Below are 27,530 nucleotides of genomic sequence, written 5' to 3'. Positions count from 1 at the left end.
TTTGGTTGACTTTCTTACAAAAGAAAGGACTTGGGGAAGGAAGAATTTAAAATAGTGAGTGCATTTAGAATTGGGAGAAAACAAAGAAAGAACAAGGTAAGAGACTGTTTGATCACCCTTCGAACAAAAGAAGAAAGGGACAAAATTTTGAATTTGCACTACCAAAGAACTTTGGAAATTGAAGATTCATTTGTGGAGATCTACAAGGACATTCCAAAACACATCTGAAGAAGTGTGCATGCACACGAAAGCTCATACCTAGAACTAACTTAGTTGGTCTTTAAGGTGCTACTGGAAGGAATTTTTTTATTTTGTTTTGACTATGGCAGACCAACACGGCTACCTATCTATAACAAGAATAAGAACAGTGCATGATAAAGACAAGTTCCTGGAGGACCACGGAGAAGACTTACAGAAAGGAACGGAATCTGGAGAAGACCCGAAACCTCTGGATAGAGGAATATTAGACATAGCAAATTTATCATTTGGACTACTTGAACCAGGGAAAGAGACACCACCGACAGAACAAGAACAGCAACTCGGAGCAGTTGGAGGCAAGGAGAAGTAACCCCACCATGGCTCTGCAACTTCTAAGCTGGAATTGTAATGGACTGAACTCCCCCCAGAAGAGAAAAGGTGTTTTTCATATATTAAAAAAAGAGCAATTGGATTTGATCTGCCTACAAGAAACACACGTAATGAGGTTACACAGGAAAATACTTATTAACAAAAGACTGGGACAAGAGTTTATCTCATCTGACAAAGTTAAAAAAAGAGGAGTGGTGATATATGCAAAGGAGAGACTCTTACTGAAATTAATCTTTAAAGACGAACAAGGAAGATATTTGGCAGTGGAAATTCAACACCAAGGAGAGAAATTTCTGGTAGTTGGAATTTATGCTCCGAATGAGGGGAAATCTGAATTTTTTAAGAAGTTGCATGAGACTTTACTGGATCATTTGGATTATAACTTAACTTTGATGGGAGATATGAACGGAGTCGTATCTACAAACATGGACAAGGCACAAAGACAGGTAGTCACTAAAGATGGTAGACTACCTAAAACTTTTTTTTGAAATGACTGACAATATGGACTTGGTGGACATTTGGAGAGTAAGGAACCCTTTGGGAAGAGAGGGAACTTTCTTTTCTGAAGCCAAAATGACATGGACTAGAATTGACCAAATATGGATAACTAGAGGAATGGCACCAAAGATAAAAAAGTGGAAATCTGCCCCAAAACTTGCTCTGACCATAATGCAGTAAGGATGGAGATGAAACAAATAGCAACTGGTTCCTTCAGATGGAGGATGAATGACACCTTATTTAGAGATGAAGAAGTTTACAAAAAGGCCCCAAAAACTTTGAGAGACTATTTTGAAATAAATATGAACACTGATGTTGAAAAAAGAGTAATCTGGGACGCAAGTAAAGCTGTTATGAGAGGGTTTTTGATACAACAGAATGCCATAAAGAAGAAAAGCCAAAATGAGAAAAGAGATAAAATTTTAGAGAAAATAAAAGAAGGGGAAAAGAAATTGAGAGCAAAACCAAAGTCACAAGAGATTTTGAGAGAAATAAAATTATACCAAACACAATATATGGAACTGATGAATCAAGAAATAGAATGGAAAATTAAACAAATGAGACAAAAGACATTTGAATCGGCAAATAAATGTGGGAAACTTTTGGCTTGGCAAATGAGGAAAAGACAAAAATTAAATACCATTACAAACTTAGAAGTGGAAGGAAAAAACATACATAACCTGACTGAGATCAGAAACTGTTTCCAGAAGTACTTTAAACAACTATACTCACAAGGGCCACAGAAAGAAACGGACATAGAACGATTTTTAAAGACAAATGGATTACAAAAAATATCTCAAGAAAGTAAATTGATGTTGAATTATAAAATATCAGAACAGGAGGTGGAAGGTGCCATCCAAAATATGCAATTGGGCAAGTCTCCAGGACCAGATGGGCTGACTTCCAGGTACTATAAATCCTTGAAGGAGTGTTTACTACAACCTTTGAAGGAAGTCTGTAATGAAATTTTGGAAGGGAAAAGGGCACCAGAGTCGTGGTGAGGCAAGGAAGAAGGGCTACCCCTATGCTATTCATATAATCAGTTATCAGAAATCAATATATTCATATATGCTCACACATAATCAAGGCTTACAGTATTTTATAATCCATTTTGAATCAAAGGAAAGCTGTGCCTTAGCTAACTGCATATTGCTTGAAACAGCAAGATTTAAGAGCCGACCTTTCCCCTACTACATCTGTGAACCCTGGACATGGGAAAGACGTGAATCAGAGATTCTGGTACAAAATCCCCTCAGATACAGGCTAAATTAGTCCACAGAACAGGAAGAGCAAAACCACAAAAACTCCAAACTCCCTGTCCTGTCATAACTAGGGGAGAGGTTAGACAGAGCGTCACTGCAAGCATCGGAAAGCAGAACTTGAACTCGGTGTTTGACCAGTGCTTGACCAGGTGCTGGACGCATGGCCAGAAGCTTGCTAATTGGCTATTCCTAGCTGACAATATCGTGACTGTCTCAGGGTTGTCTCATGATCTATGATTTGCTGTTATCTACTCAGGTATAAGACCTCTGGATTTCTGTCAATCGGGGTCCCAGTTCCTTTTGGAAGAGATTCCAACTGGGTCCTTATTGCCTGGCAATAAACTTCACCTTCATTTTCTCCGTTTGCTGAGTCTGCCTGATCCTTATTTTGCACCTAGTGAGTTCTTGCTCACGTTCACTTGCATCATTTGGTGCCGTGACTCGGATCATACAGGCCGGTAGGGGTTTTTTTTACCCCAAAAGAGCCTTGCCAGCTCGGGCGGGGGAACACGTCGGAGGGACCTTGTTCCGACTCCAGGCGCCAATCGGACATCATTTCCGAAGGAGAGGGGCAACCGCCTTCGGTGTGGGCTTCCGTCAGGGCGAAGGCAATGACCGATGGAGAATCTGAACGTGAGCCAACAGGAAAAGCGCACCACGAAAGGAACTCACGGTGAGTAGAGTAAAGAGATAAAAATGAGAGCTTGATCACCACTTTGAGCGATCCACCAGTAACCTCCCGTTAAAGGGAAAAAGGATCCCAAAAGGGAAGGGAGGAGAAGCTGGATTTGCCAAGAGGTTAAGGAAACAGGTTCTGCAGAAAAAAAGGTTTGGGATAAAGAAAAAACAGCTGTGGGGGGTGTGAGAGAGAAAAGTGTTGTGTGTGGTTTTTTTTGCCAAAGGGTTTTCGCCACAAGCAAAGGGGGGCGAAACGGCTGTGTGTTTGAATGACTGAATGTCCCGGGACTTGTGACTGAGGGATTTGTGGTTGGAAGATTTGTGGTTGAATGAGTAAGGGCTGGTTTAGAAAGGAAGAGAGTTGAAGAAAGGAAAGATTGTGAGTAAGCGGAGAAGGTTAGAAAGGTGGGGGAGAAGTGTGCTGTGGTTTCCTGGTCCTATTTTTGAAAGCTGCCTGGCAAAAAGTGTTTTGCCTGGGGAAAAGGAAAAGCTTTTGCAAGAAATGGGGGGGGGGGAATGTTCAAAGGACATTCAAGCTTGTACACCCCTAGAATGTATGATAGAGAATTTTAAAAGAGTCTTTCCGGAAGAACCAGGAGAGGTCAGACCAAGTAAGGAGATTTTGAAGAAATATTGCCAACAGGTGTGGCCTGCCCAGGTTAAAAATTGGCCCCCAGAAGGAACATTTAATTTAAAATTATGTCAAGCAGTTATGGACTCAATAATGCAAAAATCGGACTTATTTAAGGAGCAGTATTATTATATTAATAAATGGATTACAATATGTTTGAAAAATCCGGACTGGCTCAAAGTAAAGAAAGGAAGTGGTAGCAGCTGTGAGATTTTTGCTGTAAGGCAGGAAGCCAGGAAAACCACAAATTCTTCTGCAACTGACAGAAAAATTTATGTCGCTCCGCCGGAGGAAGAGGGAATCCTCCCCCCTCCATATAACTATAGCAACAGGAATCAAGCGACATTGCCGCCTTCAGGTCAAGTATTGGCACCTCAGAACATACCGGCAGGACAAACCCATCAGATCCCTATGCCCAGCCAATCTCAGCCAACTGTAAATAACTCTTTGCAAGCCACAAATAGCGTCTTACAGGCTGCCCCCACCTACTCAAGCATCGCTGGATGTGCCTAGCCTTCCAGATTTGCCTTCCCAGCCAAAACAAGCTACAGGTTTTGATCAAAGCACGTTACCCTCCCCTCCCGAGGAAAAATTCAACCGGGACATGTCAGCCTGGCAGACACAGACAGGGGGAGCGGAAGGAGGAACCAGTACATTTCAAATGTCTGGAGCATGGGGGGAACAAATTAATTCATTGAAAACCCCAGAAAGCCGTGACAGGCATTTATTACACTTATACCGAAAACAGAAACTGAAAAGACTCAACTTAAGAACTACCGCCCCATATCGTTATTAAATGTGTATTACAATTTTTTTTGCTGACATTTTGGCTAAAAGATTGAAAAAAGTATTAATGGAAGAGATTCATAAAGACCAAGCGGGCTTTCTCCCGGGAAGACATATGTCTGATAACTTGAGGAATATAATAGATATTTTGGAAAAATTAGAAGTAAATATAAACACCAAAGCAGTTTTAATATTTGTGGATGCAGAGAAAGCTTTTGACAACATTTCTTGGAGTTTTATGAAAAAGAACCTTCAGGGGATGGGGGAAGGGCAAGGCTTTGAAAATGGTATAGGTGCAATATATTCTGAACAGAAAGCTAAATTAATTGTAAATAATGTGGTTACAGAAGAATTTAAGATAGAAAAAGGGACACGACAGGGGTGCCCAATCTCACCATTGCTTTTCAGCAGGTCCTGGAGGTCCTGCTGAATATGATTAGAAGAGACCAGTTGGTTAAAGGTATACAGGTCGGAGTTAAACAGTACAAGCTGAGAGCATTTGCAGATGATTTAATTTTGACATTACAGGAGCCAGAATCTAGTACTAAAAGAGTTTTAGAGTTAATTCAAGAATTTGGTCAAGTGGCAGGATTTAAATTGAACAAGCTTAAAACTAAAGTTTTAGAGAAAAACTTAACATCAATTGAAAAAGAAAGGTTTTAGAATGAGACTGGTTTGACTGTGGTTAAGAAGGTGAAATATTTGGGGATTAATATGACAGCAAAAAATGTGAACTTATTTAAAGATAATTATGAAAAATGTTGGACAGAAGTGAAAAAAGATCTAGAAATATGGTCAAATTTGAAGCTTTCCTTGTTGGGTCAAATTGCAGCTATAAAGATGAATGTATTGCCTAGAATGTTGTTTTTGTTTCAAACATTGCAGATTGTGGACAAGATGGACTGTTTCAAGAAGTGGCAGAAAGATATTTCTAGATTTGTCTGGCAGGGCAAGAAGCCCAGAATAAAATTTAAGATATTAACTGATGTAAAGGAAAGGGGTGGATTTGCCTTGCCAGACTTTAAACTCTACTATGAATCAGCAGCATTGTGCTGGTTGAAAGACTGGCTGCTTCTTGAGAACACAGACATTTTGGACTTAGAAGGATTTAACAACGCTTTTGGGTGGCATGCATATTTGTGGTACGACAAGGTTAAAGTACATAAAGCATTTAAAAACCATATTGTCAGGAAAGCATTGTTTAATGTTTGGATAAGATACAAAGATTTACTGGAAAACAAAACCCCAAGGTGGTTGTCACCAACGGAAGCGAAAGCCTTTAAAAGACTCAATATGGAGTCCAACTGGCCAAAATATTGGGAAATTTTGGAACAAGAGGGAGACAAATTGAAATTGCAGAGTTTTGAGAAACTAAAAAACAAAGTGTGAGACTGGCTTCACTATCATCAGATAATGGAGGCTTATAAATTGGATAAGAAAATTGGATTCCAGGTGGAAAAATCAAAATTGGAAACAGAATTGTTAGATCCTAAAACTAAGAATTTGTCAAGAATGTACAACTTGCTGCTGAAATGGAATACTCAGGAAGAAATGGTTAAATCTGTTATGATTAAATGGGCACAGGATGTTGGACATAACATTATGTTTGCTGACTGGGAACAGTTATGGACCACCGGTTTGAAATTTACGGCATGTAATGCCTTAAGAGAGAATATTATGAAAATGATTTATAGGTGGTACATGACCCCAGTCAAGCTTGCAAAAATTTATCATTTGCCCGATAACAAATGTTGGAAATGTAAGGAGGCTGAAGGGACATTCTTTCACCTTTGGTGGACCTGTCCAAAAGTGAAGGCCTTCTGGGAGATGATTTACAATGAGTTAAAAAAGGTGTTTAGGTACACCTTTCCCAAGAAACCAGAGGCCTTCCTCCTGGGCATTGTGGACCAAGGGGTGTTAAAGAAGGATAGAACATTTTTTATGTACGCAATTACAGCAGCAAGAATACTTATAGCAAAATATTGGAAGACACAAGATCTACCCACTCTGGAAGAATGGCAGATGAAGATGATCGACTATATGGGACTGGCAGAAATGACCGGCAGAATCCGAGACCAGGGAAAAGAGTCGGCGGAAGAAGACTGGAAGAAGTTTAAAGAATATTTGCAGAAATATTGTAAAATTAAGGAATGCTAGAATGATGCTGGATAGAAACTAAGTGGTTTTCAGCTGTAATGCTTAAGAGTAATGGAAAATAAGGTTTTGAAATAAGTAAGAGAATTAATAGTGAGGACTTGCTGAACAAACAACCTGAACTGGAATATAAGAAAGGGAGGTATGAGGAGGTCTGGAAAAGAGGTTAAAGGAAAATAAGTAAATGGAAACTCTTTGTGTTTTTTAAATGGTTTTTATTTTTTGTATTTTTGTATTTTTGTATTTTTGTTTTTCTGTTTTTTCTGTTTTGTGATGTATTATTTCTGAAAACTTTAATAAATATCTTATAAAAAAAAAAGAATTCAGATGTGAAACTATTAAAATGTGTAGTTTAAGACCTTAACCGCTAATTTAAAATATGCATGTCAATGCATTATTATAATTAAGGCAGGTAAAATAATTATTACTCTTAATATTATTCATTGCTATGAGGCTTCTTGAAGCAATTCAGAATACAATCAACATTAGCAGGACACTTTCCTTTACAAGGACAATTTAAAAAGCAACAATTTAAAAGCAATAAAAAAGTAATATTGCATAGGAAAGAATTCTAAAACAACAGCAATGATCACAATTAGCAACAAGACACAATGAAACAACAGGCAAAAATTGCCACTCCATCATCGCTGAGCCTTGAAACTTGTGTCTTCTCCCCATAATCGAAACTGACATCAAGTCTTATGTCATCTGGAAGAGAATGAAGGAGAAGAGAGATGAATTTCTGCCACATTTACTGATTCACCAAATTGACCTGGCCCCCCTTCCACCCTTTTTACAAGGAGGCTTTATGGATCTTGTCTTTGGTGGCAACGACTCCTTCCAAGCCTGCAGTTTGGCCATCTTTGTGCTGTGGCAGGATTTCACAGCCACATGACCCAGGAGGTCTGCATCAAGCAAGGATGCTGCAGCTACTGAGTGGGCTCTCCTTAGTCTGGAAAGTGCGTCCCATGTCCCCAGGCTGTGGGTGTTACCTTCTTTGGGGCAGAAGTGAGCCAGCTCCAGAGGGACGAGAGCATGCTGTAGAGAAAAGAAAAGACCGTACTGGATCAGATGACTGATCTGATCCTAAACCCTCCCTCCCAAATAATGGGTGCAAGAGAACATGGAAGCAGACCCAAGCCAGGGAAGACTTGCTTCCATCATGGGATGAGTGAGTTCTATTGCCTGGCCCCAATCCCTTGCCCCAGGCGACCTCAATGGGTCCTGCAGCCTACTAGGCAGAGGTGGAAGTGTAAGATCAAGGAAGAGGGCAGGAAATGTCTCCAGCCTTGTCCGGCATCCCAGGGACACACATTGTGTTGTGTGCCTGATACCAGACTGTGATTCCTACGGTGGGAATCCTTTCACAAGCCACTCTGGGAGCCTCTTGGGGCTGTGAAGGTGCCAAAGGTGAGAGACTTACCTTCAGGCAACTGAGCCTTCTTGCATAGGACATCAGCCAGCTAATGCCACTGGCTGCCAGTTGCCTCTCCGCTGCAATCGCACTTGTTGTGTAACCTCTCAGTTCCTGTGGGAGGAAAGGGGACCTCAGGATCAGGAGGCTGGTCTGGGGGAAAGAGGCAGACCACTGTGAAGCCCTTTACACTCTCAGAGAGAGATCCGTTTCTGTTCTAAAATGGCAATGTCCTCCAGCCCCAAATTGTAGCTCTGCATCCAAGGCCCTCCTTTGGCTGTCTGGGCAAGTGGGCCTTTGCTGGCTCGTCCATGTGGCCAGCTTGCCTTACAAGAGGGGAAGGGCCCAAGAGGGGCACTGCTAGGTGGCGGCTTCTCCATGAAAGCTTTCTAGGTCAAACAGCCACTGAGGCCATCAAGATACTTACATTCATCAGCAAGTTCAGGATCTTAGTGCTTGGGGCCTCCCAGAGGAGGCCTCCCAGCATCAGAGTATAACGTTCCTCTAACTCCTGCAGGCAATGGCAATGAGGGAGAGGATGCGCCAAGCAGGGGAAAGAGAGATCAGATGTTGAGCAATGGGAGCAATGCTTAAAGCGTGTGAAGAAGAAACAACAACTAGAGAAGTCAAATTTCAAGGCTAACAACTTACCTGCTTGTCGGGCTCAGTTTTGACCTCAATGACCGCCGCAAAGGCTGCATGCACAATCAGGCTGTGGAGCTTCAGTGGTAATTTGGGCTTCCTGAGGCTGGAGAGAAGGAGGGAAACCTTTTTAGACTCTGTCTCTTATGGGGGGGGGGGGGAGCATCAAATACATTTCATTCTCTTGAAGTTCTAGTGAATGCATGTGTTAGCTTAAACCACTTTTGACAATCAAGCAGCGTATCGATTTTACAGGGTAAAAATGAATAAAGGTAAAATTAAAATAAACACACGAGGGCACTGTTTATGTGGCAGTCTACCTGGCACTTGGTTGCAAGCCTCTAGGTCTTAGTTAATCCCACCCCTAAAAGCTGAGCCATTTCGCAGTCATCTCTAGACAATATAGCTTCTATTTTCTCTCTCACATCTCCACTCATCCTGTAAATAGTTGCTGCATGAATAAAGCTTTTTGAACGCAAGAAACCCAAGAAATTGTAAGCAATTCTTCCAATCGAATTCACTGCAGTGGCAAGGTCTGGTAACACCTTTCCACATTCTGCTCCCCTTCCCCCCCCCCCCGCCAGCTGCTCGTCAAGCTCAAAAAACCCGGTATACCTCAGTTGGTAAAGGGCTTCCAGTGCCATAGCAAGGGCCAATTCAGGCTGCGTAAAGCACGCAATCCGTCCCATGAGATCCTGATAGAGAACAGAGGGCGGAGGGGGAAACGTCAGTTCCCTACGGACATCAGGTGGATTCCTCCAACCCCAAACTCAGTGCAGGAATTGGCAATTTCATGCCAAATGCCTGCACAACCCTTCTCTTGGCCAGACCCCGCCAGGCCTTCCTTCTGCCCAGCATCCCCCCAATCCCATCCCCGGCTCTCCTGCCCCCCTCACCCCTGGATACCTCATGCAACCTCTCACTCACCGCAATTGCCTTGACGGCCATCTTCTTGGAGTACCTCAACCTGTCCTTTTCTCTCTGGCGGGCCTCCGAGCAAGTGGCCAACACGCAGCAGAGCAACATCTCATCCTTCTCCAGTTGCTGAAATGGCAAGAGTCAGGCTGTCAGTTCATGGCAGGAGGGCTTCTCTGCATCTGAGACCCCCAAAATGGGGGTATAAACAGCACTGGTGGATGGGTGGGGGTGGGGGTGAGGGATTTCGTATGTACTGTGCTGTTTTCTCAAATACTAACCACAGGCGATGCCCAGACCCTGCCGGTCTCTGAACCATCTGCAACAAGAGAAGAAGGAAAGGACATGGGGGCAGGTTAGTTCATTTCTACTTATTTTCCACAGTTGAGGATTAGAGCATTAAGGCCACCCCTCCTTACGCTCCAAAATGAAAAGGAAGCATTTGCTCACGTGGGCCCACAGCAACCCTGGACTTCTTGGGGACTTTGCGGGTCCCCTTCTTCTTGCGGGCTGCCATGTCCCTCAGTCGCCTGAACCTAGAAGAGAAGGAGAGGGGCAGACCTTGTTGTTGTTATACCGCCCTATACCCACAGGGCTCTGTTACAACCAGTGCTTTTTTCTGGGGGGATGCAGGGGTACGCACACCCCTAAACATTTCGTGAATCTTTGCACTTTTGTCCATTTACTGTACTGCATTTATTTCCCCCAATTTGAACTATCAAATGGTGATTTTCTTGAGTCAAAATGAGAGTACCCCAAACATTTTTTTTAATAGAAAAAAAGCACTGGTTCCAACATAAAAATCGCAATATAGAAACACAAAATGCATAATAAAGGTGAAAAACAACGCAGTAAAGCCCCCTCCCCAACACATCTCAAAACCTGAGACAGAAGCCTACAACCAAAATGGGGTGTGTGTGTGTGTAAGAGAAGGCAGGGAGTCTTTGCAGCATAGCCAGAACACAAATACGGGTGGCCTAACAGTTGCAGGCAGAGCCGTGTCATTTCACACACTACTTCGGCTGCGGGACATCGTATCAACAAGGAAAGGAGCAAGGAATACAGGTTGGAGTGAAACAATTTAAATTAAACAAATTCCTTCCAGTAGCACCTTAAAGACCAACTAAGTCAGTTCTTGGTATGAGCTTTCGTGTGCATGCACACTTCTTCAGATACCTGCATGCACACGAAAGCTCATACCAAGAACTGACTTAGTTGGTCTTTAAGGTGCTACTGGAAGGAATTTGTTTTGTTTTGACTATGGCAGACCAACACGGCTACCTATCTGTAACTGGAACAATTTAAATTGAAAGCTTTTGCAGATGATTTGGTTTTAACATTACAGGAGCCAGAGTCTAGTACGAAGAGAGTGTTAGAACTAATTTATGAATTTGGTCGAGTAGCGGGGTTTAAATTGAACAAGCAAAAAACTAAGGTTCTGGAGAAAAACTTGACACCTTTGGAAATAGATGGGTTTCAGAAAGAGACAGAATTAAATGTTGTTAAAAAGGTAAAATACCTAGGGGTAAACTTGTCTGCCAAAAATTTGAATTTATTTAAAGATAATTATGAAAAATGTTGGTCAGAAATTAAGAAAGATTTAGAGATTTGGTCAAGATTGAAACTTTCCTTGATGGGCCGAATTGCAGCTATAAAGATGAATGTATTGCCGAAGATGTTATTTTTGTTTCAGACCCTACAGATCGTAGACAGAGTGGAGTGTTTTGGGAAGTGGCAGAAAGATATCTCTAGGTTTGTCTGGCAGGGCAAAAAGCCCCGAATAAAATTTAAAATACTAACAGATGCCAAAGAGAGAGGGGGGTTGGCCCTGCCAGATTTAAGGTTATATTATGAAGCTGTGGCTTTCTGCTGGATGAAAGATTGGTTACTCCTTGAGAACACTGATGTCCTAGATCTGGAAGGGTATGATAATGCTTTTGGATGGCATGCATATTTGTGGTACGACAAGGTAAAGGTTCATAAAATGTTTAAAAACCATATTGTCAGGAAAGCTATATTTATGGTCTGGACAAAATACAAAGACTTATTAGAAGGCAAGACTCCGAGGTGGTTATCACCAGTGGAGGCCAAGGCCAGAAAAAGACTCAATATGGAGGTCGGATGGCCAAAATATTGGGAAATAATAGAAAAAACTGGAGATAATTGGAGACAATTTAAAAACTGGAGATAATTGGAGACAATAAAAAGGAAACAACAAAATGAGAAGAAAGAAAAAATCTGGAATCAGATGAAAGAAGGAGAGAAGAAACTGAGGTCAAAACCAAAATCCCAGGAGATTTTAAGAGAAATAAAATACTACCAGACCCAATACATGGAACTGATGAACCAAGAAATAGAATGGAAAATAAAACAAATGAGGCAAAAAACTTTTGAATCAGCAGACAAATGTGGGAAATTGCTGTCATGGCAATTGAAAAAGAGGCAAAAGTTGAATACTGTGACGTCCCTTGAAGTAGAGGGGAAATTTGTAAACAAACCAAATGAAATCAGTAATTGTTTCCAAAGTTTCTTCAAGAAATTATACGCACAAGGGCCGAAAGATGAACAAGAGATAGAAGAATTTATTAAAAAATATGGACTATCAAAGATCTCGGGAAAAAATAAAAGGACTTTAAATGAAAAAATTACGAACCAGGAAATTGAGGGTGCCATCCAGAATATGCAATTGGGAAAATCACCAGGGCCAGATGGACTGACGGCGAGATACTACAAAGCAATGAAGGAATGGTTAATACAACCATTGAAAGAAGTGTGTAACCAAATCTTGGAGGGGAAAAAGGCTCCCGAATCGTGGAAAGAAGCATTCATCTCACTTATACCGAAGACAGAAACTGAGAAACATCAAGTTAAGAACTACCGCCCTATATCACTCTTAAATGTGGATTATAAAATTTTTGCAGACATTTTAGCAAAAAGATTTAAAAAAGTGTTGGTAGAGGAGATTCAGAAAGACCAAACAGGCTTTCTCCCAGGGAGACATATGTCAGATAATGTAAGGAATATTATAGACATTTTGGAACTATTGGAGACTGATATAAATAGAAAAGCAGTATTGATTTTTGTGGACGCGGAGAAAGCCTTTGACAATATTTCTTGGAGTTTTATGAGGAAGAATCTCCATGGGATGGGGGTAGGCCAAAGCTTTGAAAACGGTATAGGTGCAATATATTCAGAGCAAAAAGCTAAATTAATTGTGAATGGTGTAGTTATGGATGAAATCCCAATAGAAAAAGGGACACGACAGGGTTGCCCAATATCCCCTCTATTATTTATATCGGTCCTGGAGGTGTTGTTGAATATGATTAGAAGGGATCAGCTGGTTGAAGGAATACACCTCGGAGCTAAACAATATAAGTTAAGAGCATTTGCAGACGACCTAGTTTTGACATTACAACAGCCAGAAGTCAGTACAAAAAGAGTTTTAGAATTAATTGAAATATTTGGTCAAGTGGCTGGTTTTAAACTAAATAAGCAAAAGACAAAGGTACTGGAAAAAAATCTAACGATGGGGGAAAAAGATAGCTTTCAAAGGGAAACTGGTTTGGAGATAACAAAAAAGGTGAAATATCTGGGGGTGAATTTAACATCCAAAAATATGAACCTGTTTAAAGACAATTATGAGAAATGTTGGTTAGAAGTGAAGAAAGATCTTGACACATGGTCTAGATTGAGATTATCCTTGTTAGGCCGAATTGCTGTTATTAAGATGAATGTATTGCCGAGATTGTTGTTTCTGTTCCAGACATTGCAAATTATAGACAAGATGGATTGTTTCAAGAAGTGGCAGAAAGATATATCTAAATTTGTCTGGCAGGGCAAAAAACCCAGAATAAAATTTAAGATTTTAACTGATGCAAAAGAAAGGGGGGGTTTTGCGCTGCCGGACTTAAGACTTTATTATGAAGCAGCAGCTTTTTGCTGGTTGAAGCAATGGCTACTTCTTGAAGACACAGATATTTTAGACTTGGAAGGGTATGATAACAATTTTGGCTGGCATGCATATCTATGGTATGACAAGGCAAAGATCTACAAAGGCTTTAAAAATCATATTGTCAGGAAAGCTTTATATAATGTTTGGAATCGATATAAGGATTTGTTGGAAAATAAAACACCCAGATGGTTGTCACCAATGGAAGCTAGAGCGGTAAAAAAACTTAACATGGACTCTAATTGGCCAAAATATAGTGAAATTATAGAATATGATGGTGAAAAAGTTAAATTACAGAGCTTTGAGAAATTAAAATCCAAAGTTCGAGACTGGTTACATTACTATCAGATAAATGAAACTTTTAAGCAGGACAAGAAACTAGGATTTCAGAAAGAGAGGTCAAAATTGGAAACAGAACTGTTAGAGACCAATACTAAGAATTTGTCTAAAATGTATAACTTGTTGCTGAAATGGAATACACAGGATGAAACAGTTAAATCGGCTATGATTAAATGGGCACAAGACTTAGGTCATGATATTATGTTTGCTGACTGGGAACAGTTATGGACCACAGGACTTAAATTTACGGCATGTAGTGCCTTGAAAGAAAACATAATGAAAATGATCTATAGATGGTACATGACTCCAGTCAAGCTTGCAAAGATATATCATTTGCCCAGTAACAAATACTGGAAATGTAATGAATGTGAAGGAACTTTTTATCATCTTTGGTGGACCTGCCCAAAGGTTAAAGCCTACTGGGAAATGATCTATAATGAAATTAAGAAAGTCCTTAAGTGGACATTTGTAAAAAAACCGGAGGCTTTTCTCTTGGGCATGGTCGGCCAATTGGTACCAAAAAAAGATAAGATCTTTTTTATGTATGCAACTACAGCAGCAAGAATACTTCTAGCAAAGTATTGGAAGATGCAAGAATTACCTACTCTGGAAGAATGGCAGACGAAGGTGACTGAATTTATGGGACTGGCAGAGATGACCGGCAGAATCCGTGATCAGAGGAAGGAGACGGTGGAAGAGGACTGGAAAAAATTTAAATCATATCTTAAGAACTGTTGCAAAATTTTGGACTGATAAAATGTCAAGGGTTAAGAAATAGAGAATTATAGTTGGAAATATTTAAGTTAAGAAAATCATGAAGGAAATCAAATTTTGAAAAGGAATGAAGGATTGCTAAAAATTTTGGACACAGGGGTGCAGTGAAGGGGAGGCATGGGGAAGTCATGTATTGTCTGTTTGTTTGTTTAATTTTGTGTTTTTTTTGTTTTATGAAAATTAATAAAAATTATTTTAAAAAAAAACAAAATATTGGGAAATAATAGAAAAAACTGGAGATAATTGGAGACTGCAGAGCTTTGAAAAATTAAAGAATAGGGTGCAAGACTGGTTTCACTATGCTCAAATTCAAGAGGTTTTTAAGATGGACAAAAAAACAGGATTCCAGGTGGAAAAATCGAAACTAGAGACAGAATTGTTAGAACCTAAGACCAAGGTACTTTCGAGAATGTATAATTTGCTGCTTAAATGGAATACTCAGGATGAGATAGTCAAATCAGCCATGATAAAATGGGCTCAGGATATTGGGTACAACATCATGTTCGAAGACTGGGAAAGGTTATGGACCACTGGAATGAAATTCACGGCATGTAATGCCTTGAAAGAGAATATTATGAAAATGATATATAGGTGGTACATGACCCCAGTCAAACTTGCAAAAATTTACCATAGGTCTGATAATAAATGTTGGAAATGTAAGGAGGCTGAAGGGACATTCTTTCACCTTTGGTGGACCTGTCCAAAAGTGAAGGCCTTCTGGGAGATGATTTACAATGAGTTAAAAAAGGTGTTTAGGTACACCTTTCCCAAGAAACCAGAGGCCTTCCTCCTGGGCATTGTGGACCAAGGGGTGTTAAAGAAGGATAGAACATTTTTTATGTACGCAATTACAGCAGCAAGAATACTTATAGCAAAATATTGGAAGACACAAGATCTTCCCACGCTGGAAGAGTGGCAGACGCAGTTGATGGACTATATGGAACTGGCTGAAATGACTGGCAGAATCCGAGATTTGGGAGAAGAGACAATGGAAGAAGACTGGAAAAAATTTAAGGACTATTTACAAAAACATTATAAGTTGTATGAATGTTAAGAATCTGCATGATTTGGAAAATTTAGCTCCTGCAACTAGATTGAGAAAACAGGAAGCTACGTTATAAGTAAGAAAAGTTGAAATTTAAAGCTGTTATATCTATTATTTTAAGGTATAAATACTTGACAAAAGGTACTTTAAATCTAGAAGTAAAATATTCTGAAAGATGTAAAAAAGACACGAAACAAGGTAATAATTTGCTGATATGTTTTATTGTAAAGAACGCAGGGTGAGGGAGATGTGGGGAAGTTCAGTTAATAACTTAAAAATGTACTCTGAAAGTTGGATTATTTTTCTTTCTTTTTTTCTTTTTTTTTCTCGCTTCTTTATTCTTCTTCTCTTTTCTGTAAATTGAAAATATAATAAAATTTTAATAAAAAAAAAAGGAAAGGAGCATTTGGTGTTGTTGCATCTCCACGGGTATTTGTTGATTTGTCGCCACGAGGGGTTGTAGTTGTGGAGGTATAGTTTGATGAGGTTTCTGGTTATTTGTACCCTAGGTGCCCACTCACACACAAAAACAAATCTCCCTGCAGCCAACCAAAGACCAAGGAAAGGAGCAGGAAGGAGTTATCCAAGATGATTGTGGCCTAGGAGAGAAAGCAGATGGAGGGAGAGCTTTGAATCAACTCATTTGAGAATGCTGGTGGGAACTTCTTCACATCATGTTTACTCCGTTGCTGAAATTTGCAGGCAGCCGATGCTACAAGGACAAGTAGCCTGCAGGGCTGGGAAGCAGATTACACCAATTGTTGGAGGAGAACAACAGCATCTCTTACTATCACTCAACATAGCAATATAGAGCTTCCAGGAACAGAAGCACTCTACCTCTGAAGCCCACAGCTAGAGGAGAAGCAGCAGGAGTGGGCTACTGCTTGTGAGTTTGGACTAGATGGGCTTTTCCTCTGATCCAGCAAAGCCACTTCCGCCTACAAAGGAGGTGGAGTTGCGGGCGACTGAGGGAATCCCCGGCCGCGTCAGCCCCTGGACAGCCAATCGCTGGCTCAGGGAGTGTGACCAGCCCTATTTATCACCACCTACCTCGTAGCAAATCGTCACAACTTTCTGGGTATTGGCGGTTAGGCATTGGTATTGTTCTGTAGATGGAAGAGGGGAGGAAGAGCCATCACCTGCCCCACATATTGAAGGGTAGTCCGATAAAGGATTCCGGGGGGCGTGGCCCTGTCTGAAGCCTATGGAGGTGAGGGCCTAAGGCACGCCCCTGAGCGGTGAACGGGGGGGGGGGGGTCCGAGTTGATGTGCATCAGCAGGACTCCCCCTACTGGTGGTCAACCCTTCCTGGACCTCAAGCGGACGGGCTGAAGCCGGATAGTCGGTTAGGACCAATGCCTAAACCAATACCACTCATCACCTGTAACCAATAAAGTTGTGGCCATATTTAGCCCATTAACCTTAAATAATTGTGTCATGTGTCTTTATTTCCACTTTTGGGGAGGGGGAACTCGCCACGCAATAGGGCTCTTTTTGTTTTTTTATGCACCCACAGACCCCAAACGGCTCTCCACAGGAACACAGTGGCGCATCTCATGTATTTGGGGGGGGGGGATTCCAACACTCCCCCCACCCCCAGCAAAGGAAAGATAAGGGAAGCATTTCCAGCATTTAAAAGAGCCCTCAGCATAATGCTGTTAGGACAGCAGCCCTGCCTGGAGAGGGAAGGGGGCTGCTAGGAAGGTCGTCAAAGCATCAAGGCATAGATGAGCCAAAGAATGCAATGAAAACTCTCTTAGAGCCAGAGTGACCCACTCAGTCATGAAGTGCACTGTTTGGTGTTGGGTCCAGTCACTCTCATCCTAGCCTGCCTAACAGGTTTGTTGTGAGGGGAAAAACAGGGGGAAAGGCAAGCCATCAATGCCACCTTGAACTGCTTGGATGAAAAGTGGGCTACGAATGTAATAAAAAGCATCCCCAAATAAGGATCATGGAAGGTACCCTGGGGATCATCTAGTCCAACCCCCTGCAATGCAGGAATATGCAGCTGTACCTTATGGGAATCGAACCTGCAACCTTGGTGCTATCTGCAGCTCCCTCTAACCAGCTGAGCTGCAATGAGATTTGAGGGAGAATGGGAAGGCGGGGAAAGGGAGGGGGGTGGGAAGAGAAGTTAAGCTGTTCAGGAAGGGGTTAAATTCCATGGGGATGTTGGCCGTGTGGGGGACCCCAAGCCCTCGCCCCAGAAGATTACAAAAAAGAAGCAGAAGAAATCCTACTTACAGATTCACGATGCTGGCCATCTCTTCAGGTGAAATCCCCTCCTGTTTAAACTCAACTGCTTTAAAATGCTCACACAACACTAACTCTGAACCTTGCCTCTAACCCTATTGCTACTCCTCTCTGTCTAAAATATACAGGAAAATATGTGCACAAAATATACAAACGAAAATGAAATGATAAAGTGAAAGCAAAGCAAAGCAAATTCTACACCAATCTCCCTTGTTGGTCCCTCCCTCGCTTGCTTGCTTCTCCGTCCCAGTTCTGTCTCAGCCAACTCCTCCCAACTATCCCACGACGGGGATGTGTAGCTGCTGTCTTTTCTACAAGCAGCACGAGATGTCACAAAGATGGACAGGACACTGTTTCCTTGACAACCCATCCAGCTTGACCCTGAACTAATCTCCCCCCTCTTTCGTTGCCATGTTTTCTCCCTAACCTTGGGACACCTGCTGTTTGCAGCTTTACGAATCACTTTTTATCACAAACTGGTTCATACATTTTCTGGCAACGTTTCTCAAGAGAGGCCACCCAAGCAATTCATCACCCACAATTTGCGGACACCGCTATGTCATCATATTGGCATCAGGTGTTTTCCAGGCCAGTGAATGTCAGCAACCCCTTCTTCTAAAGCTGCTTCCCCAGTTTCATCCAAAATAAAAAGAAATGCCATTTGGTAGCCCATTGAGAAGCTTTGGGAAGTAATGAAATACATTTCTGAAAGTTATTTATGGATGCACAAGGTCACCACATCTTTGCTTAAGGTGAATGGAAAGGAACATTTCCCCAGGCGGCACACCACTGCCCTGAATCTCGTCCGCTGCTTGGTCATTTCAACAGATTGTGTGTCTTAGTAAGATTTTGTACATTTCAGAAAGCTTTCCCTTGCCTCAAAATGAAGTGCATGATTTTTCAAAAACTTATTAATGCCCCGTGCTTTTACTTCTGGTGTGGTAAAAAATTGCAGAATCTGGCTATCATTTAAAGCAGTGTAAGACGCTGGTTTACGTTTCCCCTCACATTTGGTGACTAGGTAGGGATATGCAGTTTTGTGTTTTGTTTTTTGAAGAGTTCCTAAGGAGTCCTGCTGCTTCCGAGTTTTATTTTGGGGGTTGTTGTTGTTTTTGTTTACAAAAAGGTAATCCAGTTGTAACCTTTTTCTAGGTACAATTCTGTACATTCTGGTACTACCTGTTCACTCATGGTCCCTCCAAATCCCTTTGTTTCTTTTAGCAATGTGTCCTTTTGTATCTGCATAAGCTTTTCAAAGCCTGCTACCTTTGCTTACAGAATTTCTCCTGAGGGGCGCTTTGAACATGTCCCGTAATACATGTGGATAAAAGGAATCACCTTTGTTAATTTCAAAAGCCATTTTATTTCTTCCATGATTTTCCTCTGTTGTTAATTTATTTTGTAAACGCAAGTGGGGTTTAGTCAACAGAGAGATGGATTCTGTGGTTTTGCTCAATAGGTCATGGTCATTTCAAGAGCCATAGGGCCTGAGATGGTTCCCGCTCTAATTTACGTGTAAGATTAGGAGTCCAAGAATGTGGAATCAGTACTGCAGAAGGTCAGTTCTGACGTACTTCCCCCCTAAATAGTGGGTGAAGTCCTTTTGGAAAGGACTCAAAGGTCTCTAAGTGTCACGTTTTGCTGTACTGAAGGACTGTCCATATCTAATCTATTAGAACATTGAACCCTCCTCCCCACTCCAGGAATTTTGCTATCCAAAGTGGGTTTCAATTTGGATAATAAAAGTTTCCAGTCAAGTAGATTTATAGATTTTAGTGAAGGTAAGCAACTTAAAATGACCACAGACCCAGTAAAACTCATTACAAAGAGAAGAGAAACTGTAGCACCCTGCTTGTGGTTAACGCTTAGCTGGAATGAAATATTCAACGCAGCAATAGAGAAATTAAAATAGTAATTTATTTGTCAGACAAATAAATGAGAGGCACAGTGGTATATGGTTACCAAGCTCTGGCCTGGCCTCCTGCCATTCTGGCCAGCACTTATATTTCCTTAATCCAGCCCCCTTGCTCCTCCTGTGGCTGCCTCTGTCCAATCAGCCTGGTTGAAATTCCTATTGGCTGTTTGCTAGAACCAATCACAAAAGATACACCCATTTCCCTTCCCTTTTATGGGAAACAAAAAGCTATATATTCTTCTATCTATAAATGACAAATAAGTAGTAATATATCTTACATGTGTCTCAACAAGGAACCTTAATTACCAGCTCACCTCTTGCCCTCCTTGCCCTATTGCCTTCCAAAACAGATGGTTAATCTTAACTTTTTATCTTAGACAGATGTCAAGGATCTTAAGTTCACATCATCATTGAAAGATCTCCTTCTTTTGGAGGTCTTTAAACAAAGGCCTGACAACCATATGTGTGCTCTAATGATGTTTCCTGCTTGGCAGGGGGGCTGGGCTGATGGCTGACTTAATTTCAGGATAGTTACAACTCTTACAACTATATGAAATAAGAATCCATCATTTCTTAAATCCTTTGCATAATTACATTTAAGCCAATATATTTAATACATTATCATAGGTAGCTTTTTAGAAGAATAAACCTTCTCAAAGTAAAAAGGAAGGTTTACAGCCTCAAAATAAAAATAGAAAGAAGCCTCTTCTTCTCCAGCCAAGCCAGTTGCTTTCTTCCATTTGCTCTTGACCTTTTAACCTTAGGAAAATATGGCTCAATTTTAATGGGAGGCACATGGTTTTATTTTACTATTTATCAACTCTTAATTTTTGTTTTCTCAGCCTTTTTTATATTCTGCAATATGTAGGGTCAGTGTAACCTTGGCTCTCAGCCTGTAATTCCCTTTTTAGACTTTGAGAATTGTTTTCTGCTATAAATCAGGGGGCCCCTTTGTCTAGGAGGATAAACATTGCCAAGGTTCTTAGGCAGCTGGTCTTCTGCCTGGCATGAAACATTTGAAAATCTTTAAGCTCATTTTAAAATACAAGCCCTGATCAAAAAAATATAAGCTTTGATAAAAAATGCAGGCTTATGATTAGATGCCTCAAAACAACATTTAAAAGCAGATACAAATAATGAGGCATTATTCTTTTCTCAAGAAGCCAGCAAAATTTCATCTTTCCTGTGTTATTTTAAGCATGCTTTTTATTCAAGTTTTTAACAAACAACAAGGTGGTAAGCTGCTGAATATAGGCAGATCATCATTTCTCAAGGGCCATTCCAAATGTGTACAACTGATGGCTCCAAAATCAGCTGCACCCTGTGAGTCCAGAGGGCAACTGGTGCCATTGTCCCTGTTAGCATTTTGTAAGAAAGGGCACCAAGATTTCATCAAGCTGTCTGCCTTGATGAGACTTGCAGTGAGGATCCCTTTGATAAGCCATCGGCAATGCATAAAGGAGGGCAGGTGGCTTGGTGAGCAGGGAACTTCTTTCAAAGATTTGGACCAGCGATGTGCCTTTGCTTCGGGCAAAGGGTGATGGTGGATGGATCATAGCTACCTAACTCAGCACTGTCTGTACTGATTGGCAGTGGCTCTACAAGGTTCCAGGCAGGTGATGTTTTCAGTTTCACCTGGAGAGGCTGGAGACTGTTCTGGGACCTGCATCACCAGCGAGCTCTGGTCCTCCCTTAAGGAGTTAGGCGGCTCAATGGTCTGACTCTGTGGAAGGCACCATGCTATTCCCCTTTATGTATACAGAAAACATGAGAACTGGAATTTTGCTCTTGAATGGATTTTTGGATCGCCTGCATGCCAAGCACATGCTTCTCCCACTGCGCCAGCACCCTTCCTCAGTGACTGAGCTCTCATTGCACACAGCCATCCAGCAAGCAAAAAAATGTTCTTGTTAGAAGGGCAGAGTGGGGAGCAAGAGATTCAGGGGCCGGTTTTAGACCCACAGTGCTCGGGTTTATTCTGTTGCCTGCTTGACATTGTGCCTCCTTTCCCCCTACCTTTTATTCCTATGAATGTTTCACAATGTCGCTGCTTGGGATTCTGGATAATCTATGGTGTTTTTCTTTTCAGTTTTTTAAATTAATTTTCCAAAATTAATTTTCTTTCTAATCTAGCTTGAAACATCTTAATTCCTATCCTTACATAGCTTTTCCAATTAGGTTATCTTGACATATTTAGCTAAATAATCTTTGAATTTTGTCCATTCTTCCTGGTACTCCTCCTCCTTCTGGTCGCGGACTCTTTCCGTCAGGTCAGCTAGCCCCGGGATGTGACTAGATGCTTGGAATGTATGCCAGGCAATCTGGCACAAGTGGGTAGGGTTGCCATCCGCCCGGAATTGTCGGGATTTGGCCGTTGGAAACAAGTGTCCATGCGGGAAACGCTTGAATGTCCAGGAAAATCCAAAGGTATAGCAATTCTACACGTGGGGAGTAGGGACGCAAGCGCAAATCAGAATAAAGCAAAGGCTGGGAAAGTTAAAACAGGAAACACCCCCCCACACACACACACACTATTCCTCAAGATTTGTGCTTAAGACACAGGATCATAGAATTGTGGAGTTGGAAGGGACACCGAGGACCATCTAGTTCCCTTATTCCCAATCAGGGGTCCGTGGCCCCATCCCTTGCCTCCCTCCAACTAATTTTCTCTCATTTTGGCATGGCAATAGCATACATTTTATGGGCGGTCTTGTTGTTTTTAGTATACCTAAAATCCTTTGCTTATTACCCCACATTTTGTTCAAAAAATTGCTTTGCAGAGGTAACTACCATAGAGTTATCAATTTTTTTCAAAAGTAGGGGGTCTGCGTCTTAGCTTTTGAAAAATAAGGGGTCCTCAGTAATCAGCCAATTAGGAACCACTGATCTAGTTCCATCCCCTACAATGCAGGAATAATGCAGTTGGCCTATACAGGGATCAAACTTATGACCTTGGCATTATCAGCACCCCGCTCTGAACATCTGCGTCACCTTCAGAGTTGTTGTTGTGGGAGCTGTAGTTCACCAAAGTAAATATTGAAAGGATCCTCTTTTCACATCAAGGACAGACCACGCCAAACATCTACCTTATGCACAAAATTGACTCCCCAAGCTCTTCTTGTGTTTTAAGACGCTGGGATGTGGGGAGCCAGAAATTCCACTGGGCAGGCAGAAGCCCCTTTTGTGACTCAATAGAGCTCTGTCTTCAACCCCAATTTTAGTTTGGAAAACTCCTCCCTTTTCCTTTAACACACTCCCCTCCCCCCACTTTCCTGCATTCCACTCTTTTCCATATCGAAAGCAATTTCTAATGTCCACTGCCAGGACCAGCTGAGGATGTTTTTGCTTGAGGCAGAAACACCCTGAGCCCTGTCTCTGCTTCTCCTTTAGGAAAGGAGGCTGGAGAGGAGCAGGTTGTGTTGGCGAAACCCAGTATGAGGAAGGAGCACAATTGAGAAACACCTTGGGGAAGCAATGTAGCCCTCTTTCTGCACCTGCAAGCCTCGTTGTGAAGAGCGAAGTCAGATTCTATGGTATCTGCACGACCTGATGCCCCACAGCCTCTCCCTCATGTGTGCTGCGAGGGACATTTGGAAAGTCTGGCTGAGCTTCAGAGCAGTGGAGAAACCAGCAAAGGCAAGTGTAGCTCCCCTCCAAACACCAGAACAATCTCTGCACAACGGATCTTTCATTTTGAAACAACCGTTTCCCAATAAATTAAGAGTGTGTGTGTGCACCAAGTACAGGAACCCAGGACAGAAAAGCAGAAAGACAAAGTTGCAGAACTTGGGGTCGGGTGGGGAGCCCAACCCAACCCAGCTGTACCCACTGCCTCAGCTCCCCTCCTGCTGCCCAGCCTGCGCCCCCTCCTCCTCCCTGGTCCCTTTAGGCAGTGCTTAGTGTTTCATGAAGAATGAACACCCTAGAACTCTACTTGGCAGAATGGGGACAGATAGCTGAACTATGGAGAGCAGGCTAAGGCGTACGTGGGCCACAGTGGCTGCCCTGCCCCTTCTTGATGAGCATCAAGGCTGGGGGGACAGAGAAAGAGGTCCTGCAATCCCAGGACAGGCCAGGAATCCTTATGCCTGGTACCCACCAAGAGTAGCACATGCTCAGCTGCAGCAGAAGGGGAGAGCGTGGACTACTGCGCAGGGACTGAGAGCAGCAGTGGTGGTAGTAGGATGGGCAGGGGAATGACTGTCCTCCAACAGGGTCCCTCCCCAAGCACCCTGAACCTGCTGCCAATGCCCTGGAACCATGTGGAAAGCCAAGTGTGCAACCGTGTCAGGAGTCAAGAGGAAAAGGTGGAAAGGGCGAAGCACAGGGAAGGGAGCTGGCACATGGCAAGATGGCACAAGGGGAAGGGCAGGCCTCTTCCCTCCCCACTTTGTCTCCAGTCACGCTTGGCACCTTTCGTAGTCATCCACCCCCAGCAGGAAGCCCAGGAGGAAGCCGATGGCACTCGGCAGAATGTTGGGCAGAGGCCGTAGCAGGAGGCTGGCGAAGAGGGTGGCTGCAGGGAAGCGAAAACATTTGCATGAGAGGAGGCGGGAGCAGGAGGAAGGCCAGCTCCCAGCCAGGACAGGCAGGCCTTACCTAGCATGTTGCCACTGACGTTGTTGCTCTCAGAGTATTTCAGCAGCTCCCGCAGGAAAGCCACCACGAAGCGGAACACGTTCTGGTGCGACCGCGGCAACTGGCAGATCACCTGCAAGACAGGGAGGGGCGGTTTGGAGTTTCAGTGCAGAGCTTTGCTAGAGGAGGGGCATGGATCACTAGCACGGTGTAGTTGTTATGTTTGCAGGTTTAGACCTGGCATAAAAAAAAAGAATGTTTAAAATGGTGACCGGACTAGAACTCTGCTGGGAACTTTGGGGAATAATACAACTGTAGAGTCGGAAGGGAGCACGAGGGTTAACTAATCGAACCCCCTGCAATGCCTAAGGTGGGGCTCAAACTCAGGACACTGAGATGAAGAGTCTTATGCTCTACCAACTGAGATATCTTGGGGGAAGGGCCATAGCTCTGCAGTAAACCACCTGCTTTTCATGCAGAAAGTCTCAGGCTCCACCCCCAGCATCTCCCAGGATGGTAGGGAACATCCCTTGTCTGAAATCCTGGAGAGCCACTGCTTGTCAATTTCGACAATACTGAGCTAGATGGCCCAGTATATGGCCGCTTCCTGGGTTGGAAATTCAAGCGAGGTTCACTGAAACAGGTGGGCTATTGTTACAAGTCCTGGTCAGAAAGCAAAAAGGCAACATGTGCGCACCCCACCCCCCTCCACAACCGAGAGGGATGGTTATCAAAGGAGACATCAGCAACCTCTGCAGTTAACAAGGCTTCCCAGACCAGACTAGCCCTCCTGCCAGTGTGCCGGTTTACTGGCTTTCAGGGATGTTTTAGTGGATATCCTGTTACTCGCGGCAACATTTGGACTAGATGACTTTGGAAATCCCTTCTGATTCTATGCTTCTGTACACACCACAGACCAGCCAGGAAGAGATGGGGCTCTGGGGCCGACCTGGCGACAGAGGTGGCTGTCATGTGAGCACTCAAGGCAGCGCTGATACAGTTCATAGCAAAGGACTGGTTCTGGCACTGCCTCCAGGAAGATGAGCAGAGCTTCGGCCACCGAGTGGTCACTGCCAGCTATTGACAGCCTGGCAAGGGAAGTGTTCTGTCCTGTTGCCTGCACTCTGCCTCCTTCCCAGGCTGGTCCAAAGCAAGAAGCTTGGTCCTTATACATCTGGGCCCACCTTGCAAGTTCCCCCTTTTGGTACAAGGTGGACCTTGAACCCGCAGCCCTGAGATGAAGAGTGTCATGTTCTACCAACTGAGCCACCCCACTGTAATTATCCCACACCTCCCCTCTTGACGAAGCTGCCTGCAAAGCTGATCTGCTGAGGAAATGTCCTTCTGCAGGCATGGTTTCAATCCAAACAACAAATACTAGTGGTCAACTCCAAAAGTGCGGTCAACAAACCCTGCTTGCCAAAGAACAATTGAAGCTCCTTTGCAGCCATGTCTTTACCTCTCTCCACACCTGACACCACGTATGATGCTAGATGTGGGGCCTTCTAGTGGCGAGTCTCAGAGAGCCACTTTGCTAGGGAGAGACAGACAATGGTTGGGAACACTTGGCTTCTTCTGAGCCGCTCTAAGGAATAGCGTATGCTGGATGTCCCACCCGCTGCCGCTCCACCAAGGTGCCACTATACTCACAGCAGGAGTTTGTAAGAGCGAGTTGGTAGCTAAGATATAAATCAATTGTGGCGTTTGGAACCTGCACACCCCAAAACTGGTACTGGATTCCAGCCCACACCCATCCTTTCAATGGTACCGTCCCCCTCAGCTCACCTGGTGGCAGGCATTCTTGAAGAGGTGGTCCATCAAAAGCCAGGTCTCCTTGGCCGCTCAGTGGAGTCATCACCATTCTGGGGTACGATATCCAGAAACTGCTTCTCCTGGAGGTCTAATGACAAGTGGGACTGGCATGAGAGCCTGACGGAATGTGTGCCTGTATGCATTCTTTCCTTGCTCCAGCTGGGTAGACAAGTCTTGCCCTCTGAGGCCACAACTAGGGCTGGGCGATAGCTGGCTTTCAACACAGTGATATATCACTAGCTAAACATTGCTGGGTTAGATCAGCATTTTGTTCCCACAATGGCCAACCACATGCCCTTGGGAGTCCATAGGGACACGGGGACAAGAGCACTCTGTCCATCATGTTCCCCAGAAACTGGTAATCAAAAGCATGTGGTTTGTGATAATAGTGGCAAGAAATAGCCCTGACCGGTAGCCACTGCTAAACATATCCTCCATGATTCTAAATGTCTACGGCTGTCCAAATTGACAGTCACCACTGTCTCCTTGTGGCTAGGATAATACACCCAAGTAGATATGATTTCGAGAGGAGTGACATTTCCCTGAGCCACCCCAAAGCAGCCACTACTGCTTCCCAAATGCCAGTGCTCAGGTGGTAAGAGTAAGCCAGAGTGGCATAGCCTGTGCAGCAGTTGCTGAGCACAGAGACAAGGAGAAAACTGGCTCTTGGGGCCAGAGGGGGCTGGCGCCTGCATCATGAGACTGGGCTGTCTGCCTCCCGTGCTGCCAATCGCAAGCGGACCCAGAGTCAAGCAGCGCAAAATCAGTGACAAGCAGTGGTGGGAAATTCTGGTTTCGTCTCCGTTCTCCTCTGCCAAGTTCTACAAGGGCCACGTTGAGACTAGGGAAGAGACCAAAGCAGAGAGCTAGAGCCACCACCTGGACTGGATTTGAGTCAGAAGGCAGGCAGGTGAGGGTTGCCTGAGAGGAAAGTCAGGTTGGTGGGGTAGTGCCTGGTTTGCCCTAAGGGACCAGCTGCCACTGCATGGAGCAGCTGCTGATCGTTGACAAGGGCAACTCCATTTACGTGCCTTTGAGGCACATGTACACTGCCGCAAAGCTGGAAGGGGCACTTGAAGGGGCAAATATGTCCCCCCCCCCCCAAGAGCACAAAAGCGGCAAAGTGGCATGGAAACAGCATCTCGACTCCCTCCCAGGAGCTTTGGCACCGACCTTTCAGGCCTGTGGAGAGTTGGAGCAAGGAGTTTTGCAGGGAGTCTGGCAAGTGCTGGTGGTTTTCAAAAGGCCTTTCAAAAGGGTTTCCGGAATCATAGAATCATAGAATCATAGAGTTGGA

The 27,530-nt window shown here is 43.3% G+C and overlaps 1 protein-coding gene across 1 annotated transcript; it reads right to left on the bottom strand.

Annotated features, from left to right (window-relative positions):
- Positions 1–9,837: 9,837 nt before the first annotated feature.
- LOC309333168 (uncharacterized protein) lies at positions 9,838–25,595 on the bottom strand (the record flags this gene model as incomplete). The annotated part of the gene is made up of 5 exons (XM_081846569.1): positions 9,838–9,887; positions 10,019–10,104; positions 24,257–24,359; positions 24,443–24,554; positions 25,371–25,595. The coding sequence occupies 5 exons, from the start codon at positions 25,593–25,595 to the stop codon at positions 9,838–9,840; spliced, it is 576 nt and encodes a 191-aa protein (XP_081702695.1).
- Positions 25,596–27,530: the final 1,935 nt, after the last annotated feature.

This window comes from Podarcis erhardii, assembly GCF_964252035.2.
Source record: "Podarcis erhardii genome assembly, chromosome: W".
NCBI classification, from domain to species: Eukaryota; Metazoa; Chordata; class Lepidosauria; order Squamata; family Lacertidae; genus Podarcis; species Podarcis erhardii.
This window is presented reverse-complemented; position numbering and strand designations above follow the sequence as displayed.